General features: G+C 48.2%; 9 protein-coding genes across 9 annotated transcripts; 2 read left to right on the top strand and 7 right to left on the bottom strand.

Annotated features, from left to right (window-relative positions):
• Positions 1–1783: 1783 nt before the first annotated feature.
• On the top strand, positions 1784–3422 carry I303_100647 (uncharacterized protein; the record flags this gene model as incomplete). Its single annotated transcript, XM_018404021.1, has 3 exons — positions 1784–1850; positions 1922–2179; positions 2254–3422. 3 exons carry the CDS (start codon positions 1784–1786, stop codon positions 3420–3422), a joined length of 1494 nt encoding a protein of 497 aa, XP_018266675.1.
• Positions 3423–4153: 731 nt separating this feature from the next.
• I303_100646 (uncharacterized protein) lies at positions 4154–8725 on the bottom strand (the record flags this gene model as incomplete). The annotated part of the gene is made up of 6 exons (XM_065968160.1): positions 4154–4245; positions 4385–6094; positions 6152–6300; positions 6361–6395; positions 6468–6949; positions 7018–8725. 6 exons carry the CDS (start codon positions 8723–8725, stop codon positions 4154–4156), a joined length of 4176 nt encoding a protein of 1391 aa, XP_065824232.1.
• A 946-nt stretch (positions 8726–9671) lies between these two features.
• Positions 9672–12553, bottom strand: I303_100645 (uncharacterized protein; the record flags this gene model as incomplete). The annotated part of the gene is made up of 10 exons (XM_018404019.1): positions 9672–9710; positions 9775–9850; positions 9917–10100; positions 10167–10522; positions 10578–10727; positions 10780–10916; positions 10977–11351; positions 11407–11486; positions 11546–12368; positions 12446–12553. 10 exons carry the CDS (start codon positions 12551–12553, stop codon positions 9672–9674), a joined length of 2328 nt encoding a protein of 775 aa, XP_018266673.1.
• Positions 12554–13032: 479 nt separating this feature from the next.
• I303_100644 (uncharacterized protein) lies at positions 13033–14082 on the bottom strand (the record flags this gene model as incomplete). The annotated part of the gene is made up of 3 exons (XM_018404018.1): positions 13033–13173; positions 13241–13381; positions 13480–14082. The coding sequence occupies 3 exons, from the start codon at positions 14080–14082 to the stop codon at positions 13033–13035; spliced, it is 885 nt and encodes a 294-aa protein (XP_018266672.1).
• A 689-nt stretch (positions 14083–14771) lies between these two features.
• I303_100643 (uncharacterized protein) lies at positions 14772–15329 on the bottom strand (the record flags this gene model as incomplete). The annotated part of the gene is made up of 2 exons (XM_065968159.1): positions 14772–15051; positions 15094–15329. The coding sequence occupies 2 exons, from the start codon at positions 15327–15329 to the stop codon at positions 14772–14774; spliced, it is 516 nt and encodes a 171-aa protein (XP_065824231.1).
• Positions 15330–15642: 313 nt separating this feature from the next.
• Positions 15643–15976, bottom strand: I303_100642 (uncharacterized protein; the record flags this gene model as incomplete). The annotated part of the gene is made up of 2 exons (XM_065968158.1): positions 15643–15756; positions 15860–15976. The coding sequence occupies 2 exons, from the start codon at positions 15974–15976 to the stop codon at positions 15643–15645; spliced, it is 231 nt and encodes a 76-aa protein (XP_065824230.1).
• Positions 15977–16486: 510 nt separating this feature from the next.
• On the top strand, positions 16487–17382 carry I303_100641 (uncharacterized protein; the record flags this gene model as incomplete). The annotated part of the gene is made up of 3 exons (XM_018404015.1): positions 16487–16646; positions 16791–17085; positions 17220–17382. The coding sequence occupies 3 exons, from the start codon at positions 16487–16489 to the stop codon at positions 17380–17382; spliced, it is 618 nt and encodes a 205-aa protein (XP_018266669.1).
• A 186-nt stretch (positions 17383–17568) lies between these two features.
• I303_100640 (uncharacterized protein) lies at positions 17569–20237 on the bottom strand (the record flags this gene model as incomplete). Its single annotated transcript, XM_018404014.1, has 7 exons — positions 17569–17798; positions 17934–18362; positions 18448–19032; positions 19146–19461; positions 19585–19685; positions 19866–20061; positions 20178–20237. 7 exons carry the CDS (start codon positions 20235–20237, stop codon positions 17569–17571), a joined length of 1917 nt encoding a protein of 638 aa, XP_018266668.1.
• A 502-nt stretch (positions 20238–20739) lies between these two features.
• I303_100639 (2,3-bisphosphoglycerate-independent phosphoglycerate mutase) lies at positions 20740–23383 on the bottom strand (the record flags this gene model as incomplete). The annotated part of the gene is made up of 11 exons (XM_018404013.1): positions 20740–20774; positions 20830–20949; positions 21039–21222; positions 21335–21549; positions 21619–21745; positions 21821–21930; positions 22130–22621; positions 22735–22793; positions 22901–23068; positions 23174–23189; positions 23305–23383. The coding sequence occupies 11 exons, from the start codon at positions 23381–23383 to the stop codon at positions 20740–20742; spliced, it is 1605 nt and encodes a 534-aa protein (XP_018266667.1).
• Between the last annotated feature and the right edge of the window lie 16 nt (positions 23384–23399).

Here is a 23399-nt window from a genome sequence, read left to right as displayed (position 1 = left end):
TTTATGGGCTATAGCTTAGATAACATCCTGGTCTGAATTCGGTACCGACCAACTCAGTTTCATGGGACTATCCATATTGTGCATGAGGGCTTCTTGTATTCTCGCGTCCTGAGGTCGAGTGGAAATTTTATGACAAAGCAATCAATCACCGCGTTACATCCAACCAGTAATCGAACCAAGCGATCGATGTCCCAATTCGTTCACTCAATGTCCAGTGCTTCATTCGGGACACGGTTCCCTGTTATCCACTTAGAGCACGATAGTAACCCTTTCATCAATCAACTGAAATCGAAAAGTGTAGGTATGCTCTTGAACAATAGGGATTTGTGGCGACCGAGAGTGAGGATGTTTGAAGGAGACGCGCGATGTCTCGGATCGGATTCACCTTGAAAACACGTCAAAATGTCTCATAAATTTTCCGTTGCGTTACGTGAAGATTGACAGAGCGGGACGGAGCGGCTGTGTGCCGGAGCTTTTACTCAATGTCAAGATCCCTGATGTAGAGTTACCGAAAAAGAGAAAAGTCGAGGAACCCTGAGCGGGACGGAAAAGTGTACTCAAGCTCAAGCTGCTCTAACATCGATGTGTTGCTCCCTTCACGCTCGAAGCAAACTACTAGCAACACTCAATGCGTCCCATGGTCCAGCTTGGTCTTGGAAGCATACTTGATTGACAAGATGGCAGGAGGACCTTCACGCCCAGAACCTTCGTACGGACTCGCTTCACTGTAGAAACCAGAAGGCTGGTCCGGTGGTACAAGGTACAGGGACCGCGGATCTCGATCTGCGACCACATGGCCGGGTTGCGGTAATTTCAATAGAAACTGTGTGCGCGTCCCCCTGGGTGTCCGAGTCTTCCGATCCTGAACAGGCTGAAGTTATTCCGTAAGACAGGGAGGAAGGAAGCGAAGGATCGACGAGCCGTGATACCCTGAACGGTTTCCGGCCTTATTCTAATGTTTTTTCCGTCCTTCCCTCCACTCACCAAGACCCAGACCATTTCACAGAGGACTGACCTGTTCACGGATGTGGATAAGAATGACGGCATCACGAGATTGCGCTTCCAATGCGAATAACCACCTGTCCCTTATCTCGTCCCGATTTACCCATACTCTCTTTTGCATCCATTCCTCCATGTCTCGGTGCTGCTCCAACTCCTTATCTTGGGTTCCACACCCACCCATCTCCCCCAGAAAAGGATAACCTCCTAACGTGTTCAGGAGACGGAGGTTTTGGGCTTCGCTATGCTTATTGTGATTGACGCACTCCCTCCTTTTCAGCGAGAACGAAAAAAACACCTGATAATCCGAGACAAGACACGACTTCGAGGAAATAGGGGATCCATCATGCTAATATATATCAACTGATGAGTCAGTCAAGTAATCTTAGATCTTAGGTCTTTTGTTTCATCTGGCAACGATTCAATATATCTCTACATACCTCACCAACATCGATCATCTAAGCTACAATCGAACGATTTACACAGTCGTACCACTCCGGCCTTCGGAAGATATGTCTCACAAGTCATCGTAACATCGCAATACTTCAATCCATATAGTCGGTCTCATCAAACGGCTTCACCTTCGTAAAACAACCGACTCAATTGTCCTTCTACAACCGGAGTGATCTTAGATTTGGAAAGACATATTATCTTGTACCTCAGAAGTGACTTGTCCTTCTTTGGTATACGATAAAGCAGCACCAACGGTCCAGCTACATACCGAAGTGCACTAGAACAGCACAACAACATAGCAACAGACCCACAGTCTACCTACTCAAGCATCATGCCAGGAAGATTCTTACTCACAAAAGTTCAATTGTCTTTCAGCTTCAACTCAATCTTCAAGAAAGGTGAGTCCCGGTGAAATTTTGCGCCTTCGTATGCCTTCGGGCGCTGATTGAAACGATTCTTGGTGTTCCAGATGAGCATCCCTTGGGCAGACCCGCTAGACCTAGTCGACCTGAGAGGTCTTTGTCAGACAGCAGTATCCCCACTGTGCGATGTACAGTCGGTCCCTCGGAGCTGAGGAGCGTCATCAACCCCAATTGGAAAGACCGATCCAGGGAGAAGAAGGATCGAAACGTCCATCAATTAAGAGTTCGATGCAACACTCTAAAGAACCAAAAGAAGCTCGTGCAGGCAGAGGAGGAAGCGCTAGCCTATGAGCAAGGCGATGGCGGTAAGTCGACGTACACAGTCATGACTCATGACTTGCACGTGAAAAATCATGCTCATACAGGCCGATGTATCCAGATATCGAAGTGCCATTCGAGCTCGACGAGACACTGGCCACATCCGGATCCACTGCTTCCCCTGCCCACTCATTACTCACCACTCCCACCTTCTCATGCTCGTCAGGCGGTATGACCCCCCTTGAATTCTCCGCATCGTTCTCATCATCCTGCGAATGCGCTATCGAATGTATAGATCCATCGTTGTGCAATTCATCATTCATCTCTGTCGGCTCATCGTATCGAGGCGCCTCGTCTTCCTCCAATCACCAATTCCCTTATTCCCCGCCTTACTCATTCGCGTCCCCATCGACATCAGGTCCTTCAACTTCAAGGAGGCAACCTCAGATTAAATTCGTCAGTCCGCCAAATAGGACTTTCCACCTGACCCGCAACTCATCCACGGCGAAATTAGAAGTAGAAGAGCGTGTACGCGTGGAAGAACCATGTAGTTGGGCGACGTCGCCACAATTTCTCAGTTTCTCAAATTACGCTTCAGCCTCGACCTCTCTCAGCTCAACCTCGAATGCCGGACTGAGGATCCAAGGACTAAGATCAGATGGAAGTGCAGGTGCAAGTGGGAATGATGGCCAATGCTTATCCCAATCTCAATCATATGCCTTCTCCCTGGAAGACGATACCAACAATAGCCACTCTTTCGCCACTTCGTATGCGGAATCACTCCGGTCGATGGACGGTCACAGAAGAGAAAGTGACGATTCCACTTATTCAGGAGAAGCTGAAGCCGAGTCCAAAACCCAATTCAGGATGGCCAGAGTGGAAGAGTCATTGTCGAGTGTTCTCAATCGCGGTAGTCTGATGGAAGAAGATGGCGCATGCGAAATCAACCAATACTTTGTACCTTCAACAACGAAATCCAGCTCAACTTCTTTGGTGTCTTCCTTTGACGCTTCCCCCACATTCAACAAGCTATCTCAATCATTCTCCTTATCGCCCATCTTGGCATCAACGCCTACCTACACGTCCAAAGACAACAAATCATCGAGCTTGCCTCTGCATTCCCCACGGTCAGATGAGAATACAATCAAGAGTATAGGTTTTAGACCGCCACACCAACAACAACATCAACAACAGCAAATCTCCAGATCACCCAAGGTCTTACTTAACAAAACCCCATCGGCTACAATTCCAACACCGAGGAAACTCAGTACAATAGAAGAATCCGAATAGACAAAAAGCAGGTACTTTCCCGAATAGGATCTCCCAAATTAGAGTTGTACAATCATATATAGACAAGTTGTATGCCATCATAGCATGTACATCTTTGTATAGATCGTGAACATGCATCGATCATGCACCATACTCAAAGCAAATTTGGTTTGCTTTGCATTCACTATAAATAATCATACCGACATGGATATGGATAAAGCGTGTAAGAATGTATATTTGTGTTGATCTGAGGGAAAGGCAGAAATTCGTTAAAGGTCGTTATCGTTACTGAATTGTGAATTATAAGTTGGACTGTCAAATCACACTATTCACATTTTACTGTCGTATAACTGTCGTATCTTATGATCCTTTCCTCTGTTCCAGCCAACTCCTATACACATACTTCCTGTTTCGATTCAAAAGCAACCCAAATTTTTTACATCAACTCCTATCCTAATCGCAATTGTCAAGTCCTATTTTAATCAAATTTTACTTCCGTTGCACACGTTCGCAGTCGTTTTATCGCATTATCGTAATCTACCGTAATTGTCGATCATCATTATCGATCGCATCACTATAATCATTCATGATTCACATGTCGGCTTCTGAGCTTGGGAGTCGTTATATTGCCGTATTCACATTCACATTCACATACTTTGAGGCTTGAGATCGGCGGGAAGAAGCCGCCGGGAAGAGAAAAGTTCCGTTCATTATTCGAGTACTCGAGTACTAAGTGATCGAAATCTAGGTGTTTATTTGCCCTCGGCTTTATGGTTCTCCTCTATGGCGAATGGTAAACCCATTCCTAAACCTGTCCCTCTCCTGGATCTGGGTGTGATTTTACCTGATCCGATAAGAAAATACTCATGCCCATCAGCCGACAGATCATGCGTCTGACTTATTGACGGATTGGTACCACTCTCATAGGAAGAGAGGAGGGGTAGCGCAAATGGGAAAGGAAAAAGAAGAGGAACCCAACTCACCAGGATCCAATACTTCCTCTCCCCCTCCTTCTTCACCCTCCTCTCCATCACTTCCACCCATTTTAGAATACTTGCTCGTCGTACTAAGCACTGTCCCACTTCTTGCTCGACGGATCAGCTGTCCAGAAGCGTTGGCCGCGTTGGTGACGCTCTCTCGGAGTAAGGTGATACTACTTGATCTTGTCCTTCTTAGGGAATCTTTCGAAGGTGATCCAGAGGTGTAAGCTCTTTTCCTACCCTGACCTTGATTATGACCCTTGATGGAAGAGAACGAAGACGATCGTGATTTGTTACCTGAAGCCACCGGGGAAGCATTCGAATGATCGTTGGAAGAATGATCCGAAGAAGTCACGGTTGAACTTCTGCTTCTGCTTTTCTTGATCACACCATTCCGAGCCGAGTTGGCTGTTGAATGAGTTAATAATCCTGTCGATTCGTCATCTCCTTCCCCTGACCCATTGGCTGAGTCTGGGGAACCACCCCTCGCTTGGGGTTTCTCTTTAACCCCGAATTCATCTAATCCACCATGAGACTTATAAGCACTTGGCGGAGGTTGAGCTTGATCCCGTGTGATCTGTAAATGAGTCGGAATCTTGTGTATCCCTTCCGCTACGGACCTCGTCTTCTCAGTCTGCGGAGTATTCCCTTCAAAAGGCGTGTAGAAGATATCCGTTGCGGAACTCGAGGCTGCTGTGTTGGCTCTTGATGGCGATGGGTGTATTGGGACTCTGGCAGCATTCGTACTCGGTTCAAGTGTCGATTCAGGTCTTGTTGGTTCCGGGGTTCTGGCTTTAAAGTATGATCGGTCGGGAGTAGTAGTTATCGATGGCAGATCTTTCCCTTCGACAAAACCATCTATGAAATCTCCCGCCGAGATCACTTTTTTCACTTTTGAAGGACTTCCCGGCGTCACTCGATTATTAAGCTCTATCGTCGATGCGTTCGGATACAGGTTATTAGATGACCGAGATTGCTGCGTCATCATCCTACCCCAAGGGATTTCGCTCTGGTATAAGAACGAATTGAGCCTTCCTATTCCACCATCATTCCGCCTGATCATACAAAGTTCGAACGCATCTTGAATTCTGGATCTTGTACGATCCCTCCAAGCCCATTGAAATTCGTTCTCCTGGTCGACCCATGATTTCTGAGGCGAAGATGTGGTGCTTGGATCTCGAGCTTGATAGGATGACTTCGATTTACGTGGCGTCGTCGGTGGTCCGGAGACTTGTTTTCCTCGGTTGAACCGATGACCAACAAGTCCTCCCAATGGTCTCCCTGAGAACACCCATAATCCAATACCTGATCCAATTACGACTAATAAGCGCAATGCGATGTATACAGTAAAGGTCAGGAGTACTCCTTTGGCGTATGTGGTCAATTCTCCGGTAGAATCACTCTTGAAAAAGTTGGAGTCCCGATTGGAGCTTTGATCCATTGCTCCTCCATATTGCGCTTGCACGTCTACCGCTGGCGACCAAAAACTGATAAGTACGACAACGGCAATCGCTGCACGAGGCAGAAGCGGCAAAAGACCAGGAATGAGCTGGAGTAGGGAGTAGCAGGTCTCCGGTATGATATCGCGAGAGTGGGGCGTATTGAGAGGCGACGTTCGGATATGCAACAAGAATGTGAAGTGGTTGAAGGACCTCAGAGACAGGTGCAAGCTTGCTGGAAGGGACAGGTAGATTGGCTCCACAGCAGGTCGGGCTGTCGGAGGGGGTAAGCAGGTGGACAAACGTACTTTGCAGCACTAGGGCGACTCACGCAATCTCCATCTTCTCCAGAACTCGTATCCCACTTCCCAGCCTAGCCATACCGCCAAAGTAGATATTGCCCACAGTACGGCGTAAGCGGCAGTAGTGAATTGCCAGCTTTTCGCGCTATTCGTGGCGAATGAAGGATGTATCGTACATCTGCTCAAGTATTCTTAGTTTACATCATAGGGCTGTAGCCCAAAGCATCAACAAACTCACTGAACCAGTATGTACATCACATTTAGATCGAAGAACTGCGTAATTCGTCTCAGCTACCCCAGCTCAAACGAACCGACCTGCAGCCGGCCAAAGCAAAAACGGCTCACCAAGCTCAGAAGACCATTCATCAGCCAAGCCGCCCATAGTCCCAACCAAGTTATCCGCTGACCAAGACCTCTCCTCCGAACGATGCCCAAGTTCAGTTCCTTCTTCTTGAACCTCGGGATCTCCACCAATTCGCTCCCAGGAACAACAGGAAGGCCATCCGTACCACTTCTAGGAGCGAAGATAGGCGAAGGCGATCCTCCTCTAGATATGCTAGACGGGATGGGAGACGGGTTCCGTGCAGAGGTTGACATGGCAAATCTCGGTTTCGACCAGAAAGGTGTCAATGGGGTCGCTGGTGCGGGTCTGAGGTATGTCGTCGAGTTTGGAGTCAGAGGAGATACGGTCTGAGGTGGTTGAGGCTTGGCTGTGTCTGGCGGTGAAGGTGGTATAGCCACAATGGCGGGATTCGAGGTGTTCGGTGTCGTGGTAGGAATACTAGCGAGTTTAAGCTTTGCCAATGACGATCTCGAGGCAAGTCGAGCTGTAGTGGAAAATATCTTAGCGTTAATCACACACAAATCAGTGATCATTTCTTGGGGCTGTACTCACGTATGATACCCCCAGGACCCATAAACCCTCTTCGTGGCGTCTGTTTTCTCCCTTGGCTAGCTTTGGGCATATGCGGTCTCTCATCTTCGGCTCTTTCTTTGCCTTTGCCCTTTCTGCTTGGTGATCTGAGAACTTCCTCGCTACCCAGTTGTGCACGGGACCGACGCTTGGTAGGAGAGTCGCCAGCTTCCATCATAGCTACTACAGCCGCAAAAGGGTGCGAATCCGGCGAGAAGTCGCGAATGGATGAGCTGCGAGATGGGGTGTGTGGCGAGGTACGGGCAGATGGAAGAGCGGGCAGAGGCGAGGTAGGCGGTGGTAAGGAGGGTCTTCTTGTTTCTGGCGGAGGCGTCAACGGAGGACTGATCATCAGGGGAGTAGGTATATTCTGATTTGCCGGAGAGAGAGGCGGTGGGGAAGGTAATTGAAGGGGAGGGAAAACCTTGGGTGAAGGTGGTTCTTGGGGCTGGACCACCGGTTTTGGCGGATTTGCAGATTGAATGTTCGGGTTGCTCAGCGGTACTTGTGGTGGAAACTCCGGCGACTTGTTGGATCGTCTAGCAGCCATAAATGGCAACTGAACCGGTGGGAGGGAAGTTGTCGTCAATGCAGGTGAAATGGGTGCTGAAGCCGTTCCATCCCCTACGACCCTTCCGCTTCTTAGCGTTTCTATATCGCTCATCAGACCATCTGAATCCCCATTCCGCGCCAATGACTTTCCGAAAGTCCCTCCTGATAACGTTCGTCCTCTTTCACTTTGCGTATCGCTCCCAGCTGAGAGCGTAGGCGGCGGTCCAGGTGAACTATGTGTTCTGCGATGCCCGCCTGCTCTTCGTATTCGCTCGATGTGGGCATGTCTGGCTGATGAAGATGGGTTCTGCGAGTGATAGCTACCTGTTGGGGATCGAGGTGTGAGGTCTTCCATAAATTCGTTGATGAGTCGCTGAGTCGATCTCTGATCGGATAATGACATGGTAGCAGATGCAGATGAAGATCCAGCTTCATGCGTATGTTTATGGGATTGGGCAGGAGGTTGACCGAAGAATGCTGATAATGAAATCGATGTCAGACGTTCCCTTCTTTTCAGAGTCTCTTCTTCTGCCTCTTCGTCTTCTTCTGATTTCTCGTTGAGATGAGAGTTGGACTGGAGTTCAGGTGGTTCAGGTTGTTCGTCTATATCAGATCTCAGGCCTTGTCTAAACGTGTTCAAGATACCTCGCAGATATTCTAATCCACCTAAACTCAATTGCGAATCCTGTCTTCTCCTTTCAGCGCCTGTACCTGTGCCAGCACCAATTACAGTTACTTCAGAATTCACCCTTTTTCGTTTCGCTGAAGATGGAGATGAAGTCGAAGTCGAGGTCGAGAGAGAAGGGAATCTAGGTCGAAATGGTGATTTAGGAGGGCGAGTAGGCTTTGAGTTTGCTTTAGCGTTGGTGTCAAGTGAAGTTGAAGCAGTTGAAGCTGAAGGATTTGCAGGGTTGAGAGGTTTTGCGAATGCTGGAAATAGCTTGGACCCTCTTTCCCTCTTAGGTGAATTGACTAATGTTGAGGCTCTCCTTCGTGTTCCACTCTTACTTGATGGATTTTGGGAAGTGTTGTGATCATGCGAGGTTGCTAATATCCCTTCTGATATTGAACCTTCTTCTTCTAGGGGTGGTATAGGTGAAGTCGGGTCATGTTCAGACAATGACAATGACGATGACATTACTTAATCTTTTTTTTTGTTTCTGGTACAATAAGAGAGGTGATCTGTGTGTATCTCTTTTCTGTTAGTCGTTCGATTGGATCCGGATCAAAGCGGCAGGAGCACACAAACAGCGCACGAGCCAGCCGAGTTGATGGATCTTCTACGTCAATGTCCGCTCTCAATGGGTCTCGAATAGTAATGGTATGATCTATGATCAACAGATTGAGAGCGTGATGGAAAGATGCCATCGAAGTAATCATAGCATTGATAGTATACCTCTCAGCAGAGAAGGTGGTATCATAGACCGTCAATCAGATGATAGGTACCACTCGACCACCCCTCTCAAACTCCCCCTTGAAAGACCGTCGTCAAGCGGCATTTCGTTCAGCAAGTTCGGGTGCTTGCGTGATATCCTCATCGTAGTTGTGTGTGAGTACTCGTACGTCTCGGCCTAGTATTGGTGATAGATGATTATTGATCGTTTCATGTCCGTTCCAAAGGCAGAAAATGCGAATGGGATCCGAGCGACACAAGATTGATAATGGTTGTCAAGTTTCATCCCGCATCACACGTCATTCCAGGCACGTGAATCAATCGAACAGAACAGCTGAACAATTAAGCTTGTTAAAGCATCAACTTCCATCGGTTCATTACAATTCGAAAACCCTCGAATACAGCAGTATAACAAGATCTTATATGCATTTGATGCATTTGGATTGAGTACAACGGAAAAGAGAGTGGACACAAACCATATATATACACATATCAACCAATTATCGATAGCGACATCACTATACAAATTTACAAAGTTTCAGTCCCAGTCCCTTCCTTGGTTCAAATGACGATATTGGATGTTTACAAAAACTTCTAAGTTGATACACAGAAACACGACGAGAATGGCGGATGATCGATGTTATCCTGCGATTCAAAAGTTCTTCGCCCTCCGAAGGTCCACCTCATCGCCTCAAACAACGCTCTCGTATCTAGGCAATTCGCCAGAGAACTACCAAGATATCAAATATCAGCCGTTCTGTCTTCTGTCGGGAGCAAGGCGTACTACGACTTACAGCTTCTTTAGCTTTCTCACAATGATCTCCTCCCAACTCTCTATCGATCTGATAACAGATAAACAACGCATCGGCACTAAACTCGGTCGGATTAGTTTCATATACAGTCTCGCCATTCTGGCCCATACAAGCCATTACTCACGCATCACCTAAGACGGCAGCCCCAGCTCTGACAGCGAGGAACGGTAGACCCCCACATAGTAATCCAGCGAGAGGGGCATAACCAGGATTCGACAATGAATGCGTCATGTACAAGTATCCGGCCGTACCAGTGAACAGACCCATCGCTGTTGAGCTTAGTGTCAGAAGAAGCTTGATCAATGTGTCTACAATAACCACGTCGATCAGCTTCAATCTTATCGTGACCAGCACAAGCATAAACATAACCTTACAATCTAGCAATCTTCCGCCCTTCCTCCGTCCAGCTAACCCTACAGCTCTTCTTGCACTAGGCCAGAACGCTTCTCCCGTAATTCCAACATATACTAAGGCGTATCCGTTTAGTTGATCCAGCACTCCAGCAACTATAGCGAATATCGGTGTGAGATTGGTCAGAAATTGTAAGGGCGTTGGCAGGATCCTTGATTTAGGATTGGTGACTCGTTTCATTTCCGCTGCACCCCTTCCAACAGTTCGGACAATTGCTATTATACCGGCTCCTAAGCAGATCGAGCCCAACGAGGTACCGGTCGCTCGGTGTACTGCAGCGGTGGTGATCTCAAATGGAGGCGGGTGGGATTGATCGTCGCTGGATCCGTCGCCAAATCAGTCCCGGACAGTATCCGGTCAAATGATCAGCTTACCGGTGGAAGAACCATTCTCCTACAACACCAGCTACAGCTACTCTGCCGATACCTCTTATGACTCCCCACGTCCAAACCCAGACGAGTGTGACGAGGAAGATAAGCCATCCTGCATATGGTCGGATATGGAACACCCAGGTGTTCTCACGTCTGCCGGAACGTCAGTTCTAAATCCTGTCAGGATTTGGCATCAACAGCTCACGGATGTCTCCAGTACCCAATAGTACCTAGCCGTATCAAGAGCGTAAGGAAAGGTATCGAAGTCAATGCGAACACACCAAGGAGAAGAGGTGTGAGTAGCAGAAGAGGTGGATGAGTGAGTAAGAGATTTGTTGATAACTAACAGACAGACAGACAGAATCGTTTAGCTAGATACACATGCGCGCAATATTGACTCACCTCAACCACTGAAGCTGTTCTATCTAATCTTTTCCGTCTCTTCCATACCAGTCGACCGAACCAGGCTGCCAATAACCATAAGAACACAGCACCAAGTCGAAGTCCCGTCGTTCCCCACCATCTTTCACCTTGTTCCATACCACCCAGACCACTCGTATCGAAACTCTCGCCTAGAGCCCACCATCCACAGAGGAACAAGGAGAACGGTATGCTTATAGCTGTCGCCAGTAAAACAGGTCGTACCGTTTTGCGCAGTAGAAGGAGGAAAGCCGGAGGTAGGACTAACGTCGGGATCAGGAGGATGAGGAGCAACGGTAGAAGAGGAACAAACGATGGGGCGGATTTCGTGGGTGTACCTGGGGCAGTAGGTGGCGGCTATCTCCTATGTCAGTACAAGCTAAAAATGAAGACCGAACTGGAGAAGACATACATCTGTCGATCCCCATACAAAGCCTAAGCCTATTATTATGCCTATCAAACTGGAAAGCCATAGTGCGAGGAAGCCAGAATCTTTGACACAAGCAAATCAGCTTTGCAAGCTCAAGGCAGCAACAAAGAGGCTGACGAACCTTTATATTTCCTCAGGCCTTCCCTTTCCCAATGACCAAATCTGCCATGATAAACCTGCAGTTTCACCGGTACTCGACCTCTTCTTCCTCCGGATCTTCCCTCATCTAGCTCGTCGGGTCCCAGTAGTGGTTCCTCCAAGTTTGACGGGGCATTATAAGCATCTTGCAGACCCGCAGAGACGTTGTACAATTCGGACGGGGAGAGCATGTACCCCTGGCTTTCTCCTAGATCCTCTTGACCTCTAGAACGCGATCTCGACTTCCTCCTATTCCCCGTCATGCGCGGCTCGTCATCCTCCGAATCACTTTCCGTCTGTTTATCGCTCCCGTCCGAGTCCTCATCACTTGAGGAAGATGAAGAAGGTGGAAAAACACTTTGATGTGCCAACCATCCTTTTCTGGCTCGTTCCGATTGAGGTGGTTTCCTCTGATTCTGTGGAGGTCTTTGAAGTAGTGATCTTCTCACGTTCGCTACTTCATCTAAATCCGCTTCTTCCTCCGACTCGGAAGAGGAGGCTGCGTAGGGATTAGGAATGTTCGTCCTGGCTTTGGGTTTACTGCCACCAGCAGTAGGTAGCGGCACGCTTTCATCGGGTTCTTGTGGACCGGAAAATAGCAATCCGACGCCAATCCCACTTCCAAGACCGGACTCATCGATATCTGGTATACCGTCTATACCTGGACCGGGGAAAGGGGGTGTTTGGTGGGCTGAAGGAGAAGGGGATCTGGAGCCGCCTGCCAAGTGCGGATGAGAACTGGTTATTGATGGTGAGGGTGCGAAAGGATCATGAGATGGAGAAGGAGGCGAAGGTGCTCGGAATATCTGGAAATCATCCCACATACAGCAGGATTATTCAGTCATCTGGTGACATAGAGCTCTCCGGGGATGAATGGACATACCTGACTACCTTCGACATCCTTGTTACCCATCTGCCCAGATAAGAACCTACTTGCGTAAGCCTTGAATGCCGATGGGCCAGCTTGCGAGTTCTGCATACCGTGCGACATGCCGTAGATATGTGCTCATGCGTGGTTACTGGTTTATATATGTCTGGGACTCGCTCTGATCGATTCAGAGAAGAAAGACGAGACTGTATGGCTCGGTGGGACTTGTCGCGGTCAAGGCGGAGATAATCGAGGGGTAAGAGTGGAGTATAGATAAGCCCCGCCTGCGGGATGATCGAGTCGATAATGTCGTCTGATTGGTTGTATCGCAAATTCTGCGTGGTGTCACTAAGTATAATCAAGTGGATGCTCCACCAGAGCTTCTTGCGACGATGTATGACTGAGTTGGACGATGAGAAGCAGTCAGAGGATATGGAAAGTACTCATTTGCAGTAATATACTTGAACAAGTACGAGTAGTGACGGTTGGGTGGCGTATACCAAGCTCGTCATGATACAACAACAATCAGCTCTTGTTACGTAATGTTCTGGATACAAAATACTGATGTGGCACTTCAACGCTATCATACGGGAGTTACGAATCTATGGTAATCCGCAATCCTGTCCAAACAACTCCATGTACTGCTCGTTATACCCCTCAAGCTTATAGTATGGCTCCTCCTCTGTCACGCTGAGGGAAATGAAGATGTCTTCAGGAGCTGCGCTGAGGAATCTGTAATCGCACTAAGTGGTATTTGCATATCATGTTAGCGATTGTTTCCCTCAATAATGATCAACGAATGATACATACCTTTTTGGATTTTGTGCCGGCGTCAGGGGTGTCGATCGTTACTTCAAATGTCCGCTGACTGTACTCGTTGGCTTGATTGTCCAATTGTTGACTCCAGTGTCCTGGTCCGACAGATTGGACAGACCCAGAAGCGCCAACTTCCTGCGCGATCAGTACAACGTGAGACAAGGCATGAAATCAGCATTATCTTACGATCCCGTGAAAAACTGATAGTTTACTGAAGAGACACAGTGACTCACCTTCACCTTGATCCTGTCGGACTGCATGACAATCGCAAAACACCCGAAATATTCCGTACAGTCGTCTCTGGCCTTGTTGATCAGATCTTGCATGTCGGTCGAAGGCTTTGGAGGGGTTTCTGAAGTTGACGAGGGAGCGTTGGAGGAGGCGGGTTTCGAGGGTTTCTCCGAAGCCGTGATAGTCGGAGCCGATGAGGCGACACTTAGCGGTGCCTCAAAAGGTATTGTACTTGTAGTACTCGGTGCGGTCTTTATAGATGATTGACTATTCTGTGGATCAGTGTCGACCCAGGTTGTGCTGATTACAGTAGAGGTACTTGTTGATTGCGGACTCGGAACAACCCAAAGTGTACTATATGTCAGCACTGTCGACATCAGATCCGGTCGGTCGCTTGCAGCGCTATCTGCAGCGATTTGGGTGCTGATTGGAGGGGCATCGGTCCAAGGTATAGTCGTAGAGACGGTCTCGGCTGACGAAGTGACTGATACAGTGATGTTTGAGGAGACTGGGATTGTCTGACTCATAGATATGGCAGGTAGACAGATCAACAGCAGAAAGACCAGCTTCCAAAGCTTCCTCATGATTATCGAAGGCGAAGACATTATCAAGAGTCTCGTCATTGCACGAGGATTGGCGATGGAAATCGGGAAAATATGATACAGTAAATTCAGTCGCAGTGACGCTAAGCCATGTCATTTACCCACCGTTGATCGTATAACTAAACCCTTGGACCGTGATGTGCGATCCTCTGTCATTCCCCTTAATTCACGTGTGGTATGAAAGGTAGCTTCCATCCCCGACACTTACTTGTGAATTGCTCGTTCATAGCAGAAAGGAATGTTCTGGACATGCAAACATAGCATCTGCTACAACGAGAATCATGATAAGACGTGCAGGAGCTACGGGTAATCATCATCATTCATGATGACTCTGGCTCTCTCGCCCTGAAGAACAAGTAAAATCATGCATTCTTGACACATCATGGTTCACCGAAGCTTGAGATCGCAGCAGAAAATGGTTTGGCATAGTGACAAGAGGGCTTTATCTCACGATTCGGACGGATAGGAGTGCAGGGTGGCAAGTGGAACAAGACACAACGAGCAAGAAAGTCCTTTTAGCGTTTATATGATTTTGGTATATATCGTCCACGAGTGTAGCATATATAGTATGGTGTACTCTTATCCGTGTGTGAATTTGTGCTTGAGAAGGACAAAATCGAAATCTTGATGCAGAAGAAACGCCAAGGCCAGCTTGACGCGAGAAGATCGAAGGAGCTGGTTCCCTCTCACTTTCACTCATTTCGTTGGGCGGTAGATGTGGCATTGATCTTGAGCCGTTTTCGAGCGGCCATGTCGGCATCGGACTCAGCCCTCTTTCGTTTGCCCAAGATGACTGAGTGGCAGACTAAGAGTTCGGCAAGGAGAGCTTTCCATTTTCCTTCTTCATCCGACATCACATAGTCGGAATCGGACCAAGCAGCTTCGCAACCGACTTCTGTCTCTTCGAGTACAGGATCCTCTTCAGTCTCGATTTGCGGTCGCCGTCGGGCAGAGCATCGTTGAAATATGCTTCTTCTGTATCGGTATCATAAAGTTCCCCCTCCTGTTATTCACCGGTCGGCATCGCCAGCGATCTCACTGTCGGAAGCATTGGAAGCGTCTGAAGGCGTCGGAGAGGCGGAATCTGTCTGAGGATCAATATGATCAACCATCTCAGCAGGGGCACTGCCACTTGTTGCGCCATCGTTACCTTTGTCCTCGGTTCCTAGAAGAGCAGGTGACCCTAAAGCAAGTGGAGAAACACCACCATCATCCCTGTTCTCCTCTTGTTCCTCTAGATCTTCCAACATTCCTGATTGCTCTGCTTTGTTCCCTTTAATTGCATAAACCGCAATCCTATTCTCAACATTCTCTTTCGTTCTAGCCAAGGGGACAACATGTAGATATCTTTGTTCGTTGCGCAATCGTCGTCGACAGAAGCCGCACAGTTATAGAATCTGACTTTGGGATGTTCTGTCCCAAGAACGTGCATCACCGCCCGCGGTCTCCGTTGACGAAGAGTCATCAAACGGAACTGTCCAAGGGTGTATGGCAGATTTCCATCATTATTTTCGCGCTGCCAGTAGAGGACAGCGGCCTGAAATTCTACATTTCTGAGGTGCCTTACAAGTTGTGTGAAGGTATACGCCTTGATTTTCTAGGCAAAACGACTTTACATGCGTGCGAGGCCGTATGGGTCACGTAGAGGCCGAAGCGGATGTGTCGTCGCTGGTCCCCCTTTATAAGTCATGTGGTTTTGGAGAGATTCGGTATAATATCCACGAGACTGGGTATGCCGGCATTTCTCCGTAACATTCTTCTACGATCACGGACTACTCACCACGATGACCTCCTTAAGCTTGTTTCTGTGTTCAGCCACTGCGCCTTCTAGCTGTTCGTTGAAGGCGAAGGAGGTGACGGGCAAAGCATTGAGCTCGTACGCTTCGGCTGCGTTCATGTCGAGGACATCAGTTCTGATTCTTCAACCTAATCACCGCTCGTTTGCATGTGTCCGTGCCATAAATCGGGTGCCTGATATCCAAATTAGTGGTATGATGTAACATCGATCACTTTTAATGCGTCCTTCATTCCTTGTATACATGTCTTTAGACTTCCCGTGATTACTGATATACATGCTGTTTCCCTTAACATGTGTGTTTCTTCTGGAGCGTCAAAGAGACAGACGGGCCGTTCGGGGTCAAAGACATGCTTAACATAGTGATGAGCATCTCATCGACGGAGCTAAATTAATTAATTGCGAAAAGGTCTGGTCTTGATCCGCACTGATCGCTTCAAGGTATGGTCCGGCTTCGACATGGTCTGACAGAGCAATGGGGCATGCTTGGCCCCATATATGTTTATATATATATATGTCAGACGTATGTTGATGGGATAAGCGGATGATCCTATACAATTGTACCGTCTGTCGCTTTTGAGCAACTCGTCAACACAGAATACACAACTCAGAATGCGGTTCGCCATCTTATCTTTGTTATCATTATGTCCCGCCCTCCTAGCTGCTCCTTTGGGGTTACACAACCGAGATACCCAATCTGACAACATCGCTTCATCCGTCTCTACCGCCAATGAGCTCGGCGCGGATCTACAAGCTATCATCGCTCGAATCAGTGAGTCCGAAATGTCCGAATAATCCAGTTTTGCACTTCCCTCGTCCTCTTCGAACCATTCGACAAATGACTGATTGACTGGTTCATCAACACATTTTTGCTGCATGGCAATTTGACGCTGCTTTCTCAATGATTATTACTCAGAATCCGACCCTTTGACCCAAGGCTCAGCATACGAAGATAACTCGCATACCAGCACATACAACTTCGTCCAAGGTCTCACCGACGCTTTCGAAACTGCCATCGAAGGGACCGAATCTTTACCTTCCACCCTGTCTTCTCCTTCGAATCCCACGGCAGAGATACTGGCGAGCTACGGACCACTGGTCAAAGCAGTGACGAACACCGTGTTTTTAAGTGCGATCGATTTGAAATTGCTTTCGCAAGATACGATTGGAAGGGAGATACCTGGATTCAAGGATTATACAGATACGTTTGAGTGAGTCTGATCGCATATAACTCTGCATCGTTTAATTACTTCCTCACGTCTCTTCCAATACGCACCTGCATGCCAGATATCTGCAGCTTGCTAACGCTGACTATCCGTCAAATTGCCAATGTCCACTCCTACAGTCAAAAAAGCTACGAATACGTGCAATCACTAAACAATCGATACAAGGGGTTCATCAACGAGCTCGCTAATAACGTAGGAAAAGATACGGTCTTAGGCCAAGGGTTGAAGGCCTTAGGTGGTCAGACCTTTTACTTGCTTTTCGATCACATTTCCGCTTCCTAGACACCTGATAGACCTCTCTTCCCTGCGTTGCCTTTTGCGCCTGTTGATGTAGCCATTGCTCCTCATTGTACAGTATGTAAACGCCTATAATTGGGTATGGTGATATTGATCTTTTCTTCATAATACATGTACAACGCGCCATGCATCTCCATTCGCTGCATCAGAAACGGCAAATTGGCAATGTAATTATTGCCTGAGACTGACACCCATATCCTCCCATAACCTTCCTAGAGAACTATCATCTTCCCCTCCCCATCCCTTCGCTACCGCCCTAGCGAATTGCTGCGAAGCAGCTTGACCAAGGAACAACGGCGTATTCAACTTCTTAGCTTCGGACAGCACCAGATTGACGTCTTTCAATATCGTCGACGTCGTTGCATGCGGCGACGAGGGCGGATCCATCATTCTTGGTACACCTAAAAGATCCATGCCCGTCAGCTGTGTCTCTGGGCGACAACAACAACCTAAAAGCACGCCGAGTATTTCCCCAGTGTTTGAAGATCTACTGTAGCATGTGACGGAGAAGGGATTGGCAGGCAGAATAAACTTACGATCGACCATCATATAACTCCAAGCAGCTCCATTCTTAACCACCTCAAACACCTTTTGCAAATCCATCTTCTTGAACTTGGCGAAATTTAGTGCCTCCGCAGCTACTGCCAAGTGGATAGCAGCTAAGAGGTTATTTAGTAATTTGATCTTGGATCCGCTGCCCACTCCACCGGGAATGAAATGCAGGTTATCCTTGGTCTTCGAAGACGATATTGCCGATAAGATCCAGTAAGCTTCAGATAAGGCCGCTTCTGAACCTGAGGCGAAGATCGACAAGTCGCCTGTAGAAGCTCGAGAGGGTCCACCTGAGACGGGGGCATCGACGATCTGGATATCCTTACTTAGGGCATTCAATTGAGCTTGGAGCGAGCTAGCTTCGTTGGGTGAGATTGTCGAAGCGATGATGATAGTGCTCTTCTCGGGCAAGACTGTTGTCCCGATAAAATATCACGTACAGTCAGCTTACAGTGCGCCCACTCTCCGCCGAGACACAATGGTGAAGTTCACACTCACCCGAGGCGACACCTGGATTACCCTCCGATCCAAATAATACACTCTGAATCTGCTTCGCATCATTCACCACAAAGAACACGCTTTCCGCATCTTTCGCAGCTGATTGCACGTCACTAGTCACCTTCCCTCCAGTTGCAGAGAACTTGTCTAGGTTTTCCAGATTCACATCGTATCCAACTACCTTGACACCATTCTTCGCTAGGGTCTGAGCGATGGGTAATCCAATTATACCTAGTCCAACTACTAACACGTTCTTGCTTTGCTTTGCGTAATCCTCAAGGGTTGCAGGGCTGGGTGTAATTTGTAATTCTTGCGCTTTCCTCTCTTCTTCTTCGACCGTTCCTTTTTCGCCTATCGCTTGACCCCCAAATCTCTCCCATAACTTCGAGATCCATCCGTCGTCTTCTCTGACCAACCCCGCTCCGAGTCCAGCAGTGAAGACTTGCTCCGTGATCGAACTCATCGGTAATGGGAACTCAAGTAACCGCGATTCGTCCATCACGATTCCCACGTCTTTGGCTATGATGGTCATGGCTGATTTGGGTATTCCATCGTGGTTCAGCGACCACGGTACTCTGTGTCGGACTATGACGAATAGCCCACGATTAGCTTCCTCTTCATCTTCAACCCTATACACAGACCCGACCACAGTGGATCTTGAGTTCATCCCGCAAAAGATTGATGGGACGTCCACTCACACATGAAAGCATCTCCCGAAGCTCCTTTGAGGACATTATAAACCAACCTAACATTCATACCCCAATTCTTCGCCAGCGCGATGACTTCACCCTGCGAGAGTATCTGGACGGCGCAGAAAACCTGATTGATCAATTTGAAATCACTGGCAATACCGACTTTGTCCCCAACGACGGAGAGTCCTCCGACGGGCGGTCGGGTCAAAGCGTCCAGGACTTGTTTAGCGCGTTGCACCGAAGAGGGGGTACCGGAGGTCATGATAGTCAATTCTCCTGAGCCTGCTCTTGTCGATCCTCCTGAAACGGGGCAGTCACACAGCTACCCGCCAGAAAATGATATCAGCCAAGTAATTGTCGTAAAAGCATGAACACCAAATGAGAGACGCTACAGACGTGAATGAGATATTTGAGATGCTTGAGAATGTGGGAAGCGTCTACTCACTCCGATATTTTTGCCTAACGCATCTAGGCGCTCGGCGACGCTGACTAAGAAACTCGGTGGGACAGTCGAGAAGCAAATGATCGTCGAGTCTTGTTCGAGCACTGTCATCACACAAGAGATCATCGTCAGTCTCTTTTCACTGAGTGCCTCATTTCCAGTCGCGGAAGGGAAGGGGGGACAGGGGTCACGAAGCAGCTGGACGAACGATGACCGAGTCCAGTCGTTCGAGTGTGCGTTCAAGAGATATAGAATAACCGGCATCGGATTCGGACTCGACTCACCTTCAGCTACTTTCCCCTCCCCAAATAAAACATCTTCCACCTGCGTAGCATTAACCACCATCAATCCCAGCACCTGTACCCCCTGAGCAGCTTCTGCGGGGGTATCGAACCCCTTCGCTCCTTTCTGCACGACGCTCTCGAGGGAGGGCTTGTACACGTCATACGCCTTGACTTCGTATCCCTGCGATACTAGGCTCTGTTCCACTCAAACCACATCATACAATCAGCTTCATGCGGTGATCTCGAACACTAAAGGCTCTGATCATAGCGGAAAGGAGAAAGAAGGCAGTGACAACGACAATACCAACTCACCGAAGCCATCCCGCTTCCCATGGCTCCTAAGCCGATCCAGCCTACTTTGACTTGCGACATACTGTTCTGCTTTGCTTTGCTCTGCTCTATTGTTCAACGTGAAGGTGTGAAGCCCGATGATAATATCTTGCGACAGGATTATGTCAGGTAAAATGAAGCTGTCCTGCACATGAACAGTCGATTGTCTTGTCTGATGAGCTAGAGATATATGGTATGTATGTTGACTTATAGTGTCCCCATGTGATAGTTGCACCCAGCTAGCTGCAAATAGCATGTACCTCGGTAAATGGTGGTTGTCCTCCACTTGTAACGGCCCGAATACACCGGCAACATCAATCTGCCGTAAACAACTACAACACTTAAACACCTTCGGCCGTACTTTCGACTACCAGTAACCTATATTTCATGCATCTATGCTATGGTATCGCCGATCCCATGTCTGCTTCCTGCTACAATCCTTCGTACTATACTTTACTACTACTTCAATCAACAACATCCGCCGCAACTCTCACAGCTACCCTTATCCATGTATACATGTATACGATCCCATCTAAATATCTATCTATTGTTTAGAAAGCAAAGATCTTCCAGTCATTTCTAGAAGCCAGAAACATCAGCTAAATGCCCATCAGATGATGAGGATACAGCTCACCTTCGGGTTGAGGAAGACCCAAGATAGCCAGAATCGTAGGAGCTACATCTGCCAGAGCTCCTGGTTCGGATGAGACCTCCAAAGCTCCCTTGTCACCTGTTACAATGAATGGGACGTGGTCTAGAAGAAGTATTCAATCAGCTCATTCCAGATATGATCATCCTTGTTAAGAGGAAGAAGTCAAGCGAGCGCTGAGAAAGATAGCTTACTAGTGGTGTGGGCAGTATGAGGGTTTCCGGTGGTAGGATCCAACATTTGCTCAGCGTTACCGTGATCGGCAGTGACACACAAGACGTAGCCAGCTTCTTCACATGCATCGTAGACCGTCTTGACGGCTTTGTCGGTGGCTGTGATGGCTTTGACAGCAGCCTCGTAATCACCGGTGTGACCGACCTATGCAGGCCATTCAGCGATTCAGTTTGGCAGCCGCATGGTGGGGGTTGTGAGGCAAGGTGGTGCGAGTCTGTGGGCTTAGTGACTCTATGGATGAGACAAAGCGACTTACCATGTCAGGAGGAGCAAAGTTACACATGACGAACTCGTATTCGTCAGATTTGACTACTTCAGCTACTTTGTCCGCTACGCCCTGAACGGACATTTCGGGTTGTTTGTCGTAAGTAGCAACTTTAGGCGAAGGGATCATTTCTCTCTTCTCGTTCTCGAATTGCTTCTCGACACCTCCGTTGAAGAAGAATGTTACGTGGGCGTACTTTTCGGTCTCTAATGTAATCAGCAGACATGGTCAGCTGTGTAAATGACGCTATACCCCAGCCGACAGGCATGACTTACCAGCGATGTGAGATTGCTTGACACCTTGTTTACCCAACCATTCAGCAAGAACATTGGTCATTCCTTGCGGAGGGAACGCAACGTTGAAGGGGAATTCAGCGTTGTATCGAGACATAGTAGTGATGTTCTATCATCAGGCAGGATTTAGCGGTCAATAACCTGGAGACGCCCATCGAAATAAGAAGTAAGAGATGCCAGTTACCAGATCCTCAGGGACATTGACTTCCATAGGCTTGTCGGGAAGACCAAGGACAGAGGTGATCTCCCGCATTCTGTCGGATCGGTAGTTGAACATGAAGAGGGTATCTCCCTCTGTGCATCAAAGATTCACCTTATCAGCTGCAGTCCCAAAATCTCGTCTCGTCTCCCACCTACCCCGCCCCACCCCGCTCTTCGCTACCAACGCCTCTCATTAGTGCCACGTCCAAGCTCGTGTGTGCCCAGCCCCTCATGTTCCCGGACCCGACTCTGTCTACACTCTTCCCCGAAGTTTGAGTCAAGGTATACTCACTCTTGATCCTTGAATCTTCACTGCCCGAGATAATCGGCTTAATAAATTCATCCGTCGTACCATTCTCATAACCCTTCTCTACATCTTTGATCAGATCTTCTTGAGTAGACTTATCTCCTTTTCCTTCTACCAACCCCTCGATGGCAATCTTGATTCGGTCCCATCGCTTATCTCTGTCCATCGCATAGTATCTTCCGACGACCGTAGAGATCTCTCCAACTCCGACCTCCTTGATGTAATCTTGCAATTGGCCGATGTACTTCGTAGCAGATTTAGGGGCGGTATCTCTTCCATCTCCGAAGAAGTGGATGTAAACATGAGGGATCTCGTGCTTCTTGGCTACTCGAAGTAAGGCGAACAAGTGTTGGATGTGGGAGTGGACACCTCCGTCCGAGATCAGACCTGCTAAGTGCAATCTGCCGGAGTTGGACTTAGCGTGTTCCATCGCTTGGACGATAGCTGGTTGGTTCTGGAATTCGTCCTTCTTGATTGCTGTGGTTTGGTAAAACAAAAGGTCAGCTGTATCTGTAGTCAAGGTAGGAGGAAGTCGTACGGCGCAACCTTTATAAAAGGGAAAGAGCGAGAGATGGAGGGGAAGCACTCACTTTGATCAATCTTGACGATATCCTGCCAGACGATTCTACCAGCACCAATGTTCAAGTGACTAAAGGCCAAAGCGCAATGTCAATTCGTCTGTTCACCTCTTCTTCTTGACGTGGAGATGTTCGTTACAGTTCAGATCTAGAGGTTTTCGGGAAGAGGCCTACTCACCCTACTTCCGAGTTACCCATCAAACCCTCTTTCAACCCCACAGCCAAACCGTGCGCCTCGAGCTCCACGAAGTTGTGCTTATCCCTTATAGCGTCCATGTGGGTGGTATCTCCATGGAAGATGGCATTTCCCTTTTCGTTATCCGATAATCCCCATCCATCGTGGACGCTGTTGGGGAAATCAAGTCAGTACAAAGGGAGTCAGCACGAGCCAATTCCCCAAGGAAGCCGAGCATGCGAGAATGAACTGGTGAGAGGCACAATGAGAACTCACATCAAACAGACCTTCTCTGCGAAGTAGTCATACAAATCATCAGCTTTTGTTCTGTACTGTGCAGAACGCACCAACTCGAGAACCGCTGCAAGAACGTTGGCAACCGAAAGGAGGGAAGAGGTCCTACTTACTCTTGACTTGGACAGAATCTGTCTTTTGTTTCTTAGCATCTTGTGCTTTCTCCGGAGACGCTGCTGATCTAGTCGCCATCTTGTCGAATGTCTTT

The sequence above is a fragment of the Kwoniella dejecticola genome, chromosome 1 (assembly GCF_000512565.2).
Source record: "Kwoniella dejecticola CBS 10117 chromosome 1, complete sequence".
NCBI classification, from domain to species: Eukaryota; Fungi; Basidiomycota; class Tremellomycetes; order Tremellales; family Cryptococcaceae; genus Kwoniella; species Kwoniella dejecticola.
The sequence above is the reverse complement of the archived record's forward strand: the minus strand, read 5'-3'. Positions and strand labels throughout refer to the sequence as shown.